This window comes from Oculina patagonica, chromosome 4 (assembly GCF_052425735.1).
Source record: "Oculina patagonica isolate OP01 chromosome 4, crgOcupat, whole genome shotgun sequence".
NCBI classification, from domain to species: Eukaryota; Metazoa; Cnidaria; class Anthozoa; order Scleractinia; family Oculinidae; genus Oculina; species Oculina patagonica.
Genome location: NC_135761.1, coordinates 20588145 through 20596993, shown reverse-complemented (window position 1 = coordinate 20596993; position 8849 = coordinate 20588145). Strand labels below are relative to the sequence as shown.

The 8849-nt window shown below is 40.2% G+C and overlaps 1 protein-coding gene across 1 annotated transcript; it reads right to left on the bottom strand.

Annotated features, from left to right (window-relative positions):
- Positions 1-312: 312 nt before the first annotated feature.
- On the bottom strand, positions 313-6603 carry LOC144651771 (insulin-like growth factor 1 receptor). The gene is made up of 7 exons (XM_078511747.1): positions 6328-6603; positions 4848-4968; positions 4127-4185; positions 3925-4016; positions 3296-3408; positions 2307-2514; positions 313-1628 (listed from the first exon to the last, which is right to left on the bottom strand). The coding sequence occupies exons 1-7, from the start codon at positions 6535-6537 to the stop codon at positions 1319-1321; spliced, it is 1113 nt and encodes a 370-aa protein (XP_078367873.1). The 5' UTR covers positions 6538-6603; the 3' UTR covers positions 313-1318.
- Between the last annotated feature and the right edge of the window lie 2246 nt (positions 6604-8849).

The window sequence follows — 8849 nt, the reverse complement described above, 5'->3', positions numbered from 1 at the left end:
ATAAAGGTTGTATGTTTTTGTATGTACCAGTTGATCAAAGTCCTTTAAGTAACCATGAACTCGATAACAATTTACCAAGGAAAACAAAAGCCATTAATGAATGTTTAATAACAATCTGCAAATCAGAAAAGAATTCGCTGTAATTTTACAACATTTTGCGTCCATTTTCTGGGCTCAAATAAATAGTACCCCCAGGATAAGTGATATTTGACAAGTCATATACAGAATATGTGTCCATGTTGAACCCTCTGCTCGGGTCTGTAAATTCGATAACATGGCCACTCATTCGGTATACATTTTTTCACGACTAAACATGATTTTATTTCATTTATAGATTCTTTTGCCATTACAATGTAAGCTTTTGGTTTTACAAAAAGATAAATACTTGTTTATATATTGTAACTTCGCCATAATTGCATGTGCATTAAAATCTTTACAATTTGTGCAATATTTGCGTATTTGATATACATTGTATTAAAATATTTTCTTACACTGAATTATCTGTTGTACATCATTTTCTTTTGGCTTATGCTATCCGTGCACAAGCAATTTTTAACATATTATTTACATAGAAATTTCAAAGAGCAAGTTAAAAAAAAATCACGAATGTGAAAAATTGAGACAAGATAAGTGCGTTTTCATGGAAAACTGGCGAACTAGAAATGAAAAAAACTTACTTAGCCGCATATTGCGTTATTGCGTTGTGGACATTACGGGAAACAGGCAAAACCTGTTTATTTTGACCATGAAGAATTAACCCAAGGTAAAAAGGCTAAAACGAGCTCTTGGCATAAAAACGTTATTCCAGGGTTACAATAGCTAAAAGCTCTAAAAAGAATTAAAATAATAACTTCACAAAAATGAACTACAGAGCAGGCTTTCATGTGTTAAAAAAAATCAGTTTGGTATGCAGAGTCATAAAAAAAGCTATTCTGCATTCAGGGATTGAAATGTTAAAGAAAGAGGGATGATAAAAAGTTAAAAATGATACGGCTGTTGAGAAACCAGCAAGGCCCTCTTTAGAGTTGCATTTAGCGGAAGTTTTTTCAGAGGGGCACATCCTTTGGACCTCCCACTTTAGAATGGCACGTGGAAGGCCCTTATCAGGAGTGCCTCATAGACGAGGTCCCTCCTGAAAGAACACACAGTAACTCTTGAAAACCACAAGCCGTTTAACAGCTTAGTCGCGTGGCGCCACGTTAACTTCATACCCTAAATAACGTGCGCAGTTTTCATTGAAATGACGTGAGACGTGACAACGTTGTCATTGTTGTTGCGTTGTCACGTGTTACGTGACGTAACAACACTTGGGTAGCTCTTACACAGCACCAGCAGCCGTCACGCCGTTTTCGTGATGCGGCATTAAAATTTTAATCTGATCGTGCGTGAGCTGAGTTATCGTTCGAGAACGTCTGAGCGATGGTGACGGGGTGCCACGCCATGTCCGTACGCTCTCCCTTCTGATGTCACGTGGTTCCACGCAGTCCTCATCTGTAGCCACACTGGACATAGGAGAGTCTAAACAAGCGGTCACCATCGTTGGATGAGTGTCAAGTAACTCGCAGATTTTACCAGGCTCTGGTCTGTGGACCGGGTCTTTTCTCCAGCATTCTGTCAGTAAGTCGTTCCTGAAATTCAGAAGAAGTTACAACATATTAGAGTTGTACAAAATAAAATACTCTGGCTTTGTGTTTCGCAACAGTTTTAACAGTGCCGGTTTGAATGTTACGATTCAATAGCACAAAGAAGCGCGACTTTGAATATGTAAACTACCTAATTTGGTAAAAAGCGGTACTCGAGTTATCCGTCAAAATGTTTCACGCAAATTTCGAGAGCACAGTATAGTATGGAAACGCCATGTTGGAGCCCACCTGCTTGGGCTCCAGCATGGCCCCGGAAATCAATGAAAACATCTGGCATTAAATTCTGCTACAAAAAGCGGTAAGATCACCATCATGAACAAGTGAACATTCACATAAACACTTCTCGCAAAACTTCAACTGTTCAAATTGATAAAAATCGCAGGATAAGGCATTTTTTAAGGAAACGTGACAGCCTTCTGGCGGCCATCTTTGATCCCGTGTGGCGTGAAAATCCGAAATTCAAAATACTCTATCTCAAAGACGACGAATGCTATGGAGCTTAAAACCTCCAACAAGATATATATTAAGGACGTCTAATAGCCAGTGAAGGATAAAAACTCAGGGGTCTTGCGATTCTGGGTTTTAGAATTTTGTTGACGTCACGTGAAAACCAGGAATAACACGGGAAGAACAGTTAGAAGAATGTTTAAGGTAAGAACATACAGTTCACTTGTACATCCTTGAGGTTTGTCCATGTAGCGCCCTAGTTTGACTCTTTCCACTACTTCGCCGTTCGATAAGCCCTGGTAAGGAAAACTACCGAATGTTGCCAGCTCCCAAAGAGTCACGCCCAGGCTCCATACGTCAGACTTGGTCGTGAATACACCATCTGCCAGGGACTCGGGCGACATCCAGCGAACAGGAAGCATGCCTATTGGTGGTAAAATACGCGACATGTTAGCATACGTCATCAGTACAGAGACAAGTGAAGGGGAGAGCTGGGGCTGCTTGTCGACACTTGGTAAAGATGAGAGTCGATGCTCAAAACTTGAATCCTGAACAGAACTAGCTGAGACAAACGCCAGTTTCCTACGAAATGCTACAACTAAAAACATTTAAAATTGTCACCCCCCCCCCCCCCCCATTCCTCTCTCTGTTAAATGTTGTTTCAGAAGGTTGCTTCTAAGCACGAGGCATGATTCTTGGTTAGAAACAACATTGAGGAGGGGAAGACAAGGAGAGGAGAAGAAATGAAAAGTACCCTTTATTTTGTAACCCCAAATAGGTCAGGTAAAAGGTAAGTGTCTCAACAACAGTTCTGTTGGGTCATGAGAAAGGAAACAACATCTTCTAGCTTTGAAAAAAATAAATGGGAATTTACAGTGGCTTTTTCCACATTAAAAAAAAATCTTCCACATAGTGGCTCTTCCGATCCCACTGATTCCAGATCGAATTGGAATTTAGAACTATTGGTTTTTTGTGGTGGGAGGAAAACCGCAGAATCCGGTGAAAAACCCTCGGAGAGAGGACAAGAACCATCAACAACTGACGCTCAACCCACATATGACGCCGGGTCTGGGAATCGAACCCGCCCACATTGGTGGGAGGCGAGCGCTCTCACCGCTGCGCCATCCCTGCTTCGTTTGATCAAACATGGTTGCCACCACCAGGATTTCAGTTTAGAATACCGTGCAAATCAACCAGAATTTTACCTTTTCGTCCAAACCTGTAGTAATCTGAGTCGTACATAGCCCGTGCCATACCAAAGTCTCCCAGTTTGACCACATACCCTGATCCAACCATGCAGTTTCTCAATGCGAGATCCCTTAAAAAAGTTTGAAAAAACGTTTCAATACAAATTAGCGACCAAATGGCCATGAAATTAATAATAAAAAAACACTAGTGAAAAGAGCAAATACAAAAAGTAGATATGAATGGCCAAAATTGAAGAAGATTAAAATGGATTGTGATATGGGTCTTTGGAAATCTGTTTAGCTGAACACTTTTCACAGTTAATCTCGTTTATTTGTAACTTTTAAATATGAAACAGGGGACATACTTATTTGCTTTGAAGCTATGGCTTTGTCATTTAGATCCACAGAAGTAATTTCTTTACTAACAGTAAGTTCCATAGCGGGTTTTTTTTTGTAAAACGTAATAAAGAAGACTCTTAATAAACTCAGCCGTGACACAGTCCCTTTCAGTTACTGAAATGCCAAGTCGGAATGACACTGAGTTGCTTACTACTGATAATATTGGAATCCAGCAGCCCATGCACATAACAACAAAAAAGTTAAAGAAACGTGGGGTAGATAGTGAGCTGTAGAGTAAAACTACATACCGATGAACAAACTTCATGTCAGCAAGGTATGCCAGTCCACTGGTGATGTCTAAGGCCATTGAGGTCAACTTGCTTGGAGTGACGTCTTCGGCCTGAAAATAAACGAGCGTCTGTTAGAATTCACTTCTTACTTTTTATCTTGAGCTCGACTTCTAACCGTTGCGAGCTAGTTGACAGACTGAAGTGAAGACAATTACCGTACCTCTTTGCAGTCCTGATTCGCAAATTGACGTCTGGCTAACAAGAAGTTCTTTAAGTCGCCTAAATGAAACAAGAAGGCAAAAAAACAATAAATAAACTACTGGAGCTTACCAGGGAATTCAAAGCAAACGAAAAATAAACCATCACAATTAAATTTGGAAAGAGATGGTTAAACTGTTATATAAAAAAAAAACAGATGAGAGCACGCAAGAGTCGAGATTTGAAATTGATCTAAGTGAAAAACGAGGAATTGAAATATGAACAGGTTCATGAGTTGTCGACCAAACGAGAGCGAGAGGCACAGTCCTAGGGGATTCGTTATTTAGCTGTTGAACTGGTAGAGCGGTTTTCACTTGAGTGTCGAAAGTTAATTGCGTTTGCTTTGGTTTTGCATTGCTACGCTTAGTGATTGGCTTAAAAATCTCGCGCCACTTTCTCAGCCAATCAGAACTAAAACCAAAACCAATCATGACGCGCTCGTGCACGTTTTCCCGCGCTTCGTGCCGGCTTCATGAATTTGCTTCGAGTTTTGATTGGTTCACTTGATTGTCTGTGTCCTTTGTGATTGGCCAGAGTAATTACTTTGGTTTTGGTTTTACGACACTCAATTGAAAACTGGCTCTAAGTGATAAACCTTAGTCATCGAAAAGAGAAAGAGAATGTCGTTCATATTATCACAGCAAAGCACAATAAAATTCGAGAAATATTTTTGATATATGTACCGTGTATCATCAGCTCCATGACTGCAAAGGCGGGTTCTCCCTTGGTACAAACACCAAGCAGTTTTACGATGTTCTTGTGATCAAAGATCTTCATTGTTTCTGCCTCGCTGAGAAATTCAAGCTACAAAAAAGTGCACGCAAGTTTGCAAAAAAAAAAACATTTAAAATGCTACGCGCTGCAATTCAGTATTTGAAGTAAACTGCAAAAATTGCATTGACTTGCGATGGGTGGCCAAACGATGAAAAACTGGCGTTTACTTAAGTGCAAATTTGATCTCGACCAAAGTCAAGGCAAGTCAACGCAAGTCAACGCAAGTCAACGCAAGTGCGCGCAAGTCCTGACCAAACGGAGACGCAAGTAGACGCAAGTTTTCAACTTGCGTCTACGATTTCCTAGTTAACATTTGGGTCGCATCTTTCATGGTTTATGCTTTTCATGGGTCGACGATACTTCAAACGGGTGTATACACACAAGGCATGGGATAAATCAAGATAATATCCCCTAGCCGACTAAGTTGATAGCTTTATTTGTTCTCATCACATGTCTGCTTGGAAATATATTGATAATGTAAAAAGAAATTGAACTTTGATAACTCTTAAAGAAACTGTGTCACGGATTTTAGCCAAACTTAGGCATAGGAAATGATCATCAAATTCGTTTAAATGTATAAAATAACCTCTTAAAACAGTGACGGAATATTTAAATAACACACCAAACGCAAAAGAAGGTACGGATGGCCAAAAGTGTCGAAGAATGAAACGGATTGAAATACAGTCGAAGCTCTCTTAACGGACACTCTCGTAAGTGGACAGCTCTACTTACGGCCGCCTTGTTTGAAACCCCGTTTTAGCTCCCATACAAACTCTGTATTTTTACATTCTCGTAAGCGGCCGCGGACACTTTCACAGATTACGACTTAGACTTTTTCTTTGTTTTAACGCTTCCGTAAGCGGACACCCCAAAGAAAATCCTATAAAAAGCCCCTGTATCTTGTTTTTATCAATCAACTTCACATCGCCGTTCGTCACAATGATTTTACAGTAATAACATTACAATATTTCAGTGTTGTTTTTGTCGTCATCTACGTCCGTCCGGTTATTGTTAGCTGGGCAAGCTCCCGTAAGCGGCCATCTATCCCCTACACCTCTAGTGGCCGCTTACGAGAACCATTCTCGTAAGCGGCCAGCTCCAGTTACGGACACTTTTTTCGCGTCCCGAGGGTGTCCGCTTACGAGAGCTTCGACTGTATGGTCCGGCGGAACAGTTTTCAAAGGTAGTCTTGTTTGCTTGAAACTTCAAATTATAACGCCCGAAAGACACATTTGACTGCAGTGAAGCTATGGTTTTGTCATTTAGAATCAGAATTAATTTCTTTGCAAACATTTAGTTTCACAGCGAAAATTTGACAAAATTTAATAACATAGAATTAACTTAGCCGTAACACAGTCCCTTTAAGACTACAAGGGTTAATCACTGTACCTTGTCCTCGGGTAAAGAGCCAACCTTGAGAGATTTAATCGCCACTGGTACCCACTCTCCCTCGCCCCTGAGCCCGATAACCTCTCCACCGCACACGGCGCCAAACGCTCCTTCACCAAGCTTGCGATTCAGGACAATATTCTCCCGAGGGATCTCCCACTCGTCCAGGTGAAGCACGGATGATTGTTCCATCAAACCTAACTCCTCCATCCGCTGTTGTGTTTCCTTGTACTTGCGATCGTATCTGGCAAAAAAGTAGTTACTAATTGAATACCATAGGTCATGGGTTCAAATCCCGTTGTAGTCTTGATTTTTTTTTTCAGGCTAAAAAAAGCTTACACAACGCGAGGATTATTTCATTCAGTTCATCATTTATCCGCAGTTCAGAGTATATATCTTTTCATATATTCACTACGTCATCTTTTTCACACGCAGGACATTAGAACCCACAATTGACCTGCTCCCAACGTATCAAGGCTTCATAGCTCAGTTGGTAGAGCATCGCACCAGTATCGCAGATTGAGGTCATGGGTTTAAATCCCGTTGTAGCCTTGATGTTTTTCTCAGGCTAAAAAAAGGAGTTGCTTAAATTGCTTACACACCACGAGAATCATTTCATTTGATTCATTTCATCAACAATCCGCAATTTATATGTCTCTTCATATATTCACTACGTTAAAGTACCAGTTGTTTACATGAAACTGCTTGGAAACGGACTGGAAAAATTTTGGGGGCTCTTTTCGAGTTATCCGAGTTCGAGTTAACCGAGTAAAAATGACTGCAAAGTGAGGCCAAATCCAAGGGAAATGGAAGTTAGTTCGAGTTAGCGGGGTGTTCGAGTTATCCGAGTTCGAGTTACCAGGGTTCTACAGTATTTCTTTTCGTTCAGCCGTGATTTGGGTAGGGTGGGTACTTGTCATATCTTCCGTATAGCATTATAAGCGTGTTGTGTTTCATGGAAAATAAAAAACGATAGATGAAAGTAACTGACGCTAGCCTAGTGTGTGACCATTCAAATCAAAGCTATTAAGCAGTACTTTTATGTAGTACTGTTTGTTATGCTGTACGAGGTGTTTCTAACTTTTATGTTAGTGGATAAAACCCTAGTGTTTGAGCATTTAAATGAAAACAACCGTGCAGTGTTTCATGGGTGCTGTGTTTTTTTTTTTTAATATTCCGGGACATAAACCTTCTTTTAGTTGTCGAAGGCTCGAAGTGCGAGCAATTTTAGAACTGAAAAGAGAGCCAGTTGTTTGGCACGTACAATGTGGCACGTCATTCTACCTATCACAAGTCATGAACAAAGAGTAGCATGCAGAAAGTACAAACACCTCTTTCGCAGCCATTCTTTGAACAGTCACACAACGTTCTTGTTCACTAACGTGATCGTAGAGAAGCGTTGCGTGACTCGTTGCGTGACAGCCCAAATAACGGCTGTGAAGCGGACTCATAATCAACCAACTATCGAATGGGTAAGCATTTCAAGGAAGAATAAAAAGACTGAGATCTCAGCGATTTCCATAGCGTGCGTGATGACGTAAAAATTTCCTTTGTCGCGGATATGCACTGGCAAAAAGGGTATTTATAATTGTAAAAAATACGGTTGAATTTGGATAACTCGAAACTTCAAGGGAAATCAGAAATGGTTGGAATAATCGGGATCGGGGGTTGAGTTATCGAGCGTTAAATAAGTGAGAAAATAATGTAATTGGGAATCGAAAGCGTTAAGAATTTGCGGTAGGTTTCAGTTATCGCGTTTCTTTGGGAAAAATCCAAATCCGGATTCTTGATCCAAAAACGGATTTTGCGTTTCTTTACCTATATCCGAAAATGGATTAATCTTGGATCAATGATCTGAAGAATCCGAGTGGATACATCAGATCATATCTGAATCCGGATTTTTAGGATTCATGATCCGTGCGTTTCTTTGGGAAAGGATTCGAAAAAAGTACCTTGGCCCAGCGGTCTTTATTGTGAAGATACAGGTTCGCTCTTTGTAAACACTGCCATACGGAAAGTTTTAGGCGGTTATTTCGATCAAAATACAAAAATATTTCACGATAAAAGGAAACGGTAGCTTCAGATAGGTATGTAGTATCATTTTAAACGGGATACAGGTTTTCTAGAACAGCCACTGTGTGCCGACGGAAGTTGTATCCTTTTGAAATTGTCACGAGTGAAATTTGTACTGATCATTTCGCAATCATTCTTCGCTCTCAGATGCTTTCTCGCCACATTGTGCTTAACGCTAAAGAAGATCTACTTCGACGTATGGTTTTTGTAAAAGATTTTGTATGCTTAAATTATTTTAGCTAGGATACATTCGACGAAAAATAAATTTGTGCTGATATTTTATGTTCTGTGCGAAATGTGTTTACGGGGTTGTCATGGCAAAAAATCCGTTTTCGGATTCTTCGTTTCTTTGGGAGCAAAGTATCCGTGTGATCTGAGATCAATGATCCAATTTTGGATTTTCCCAAAGAAACGCACCCTTAGATTCGGTTTTCCAGATATACGTAATA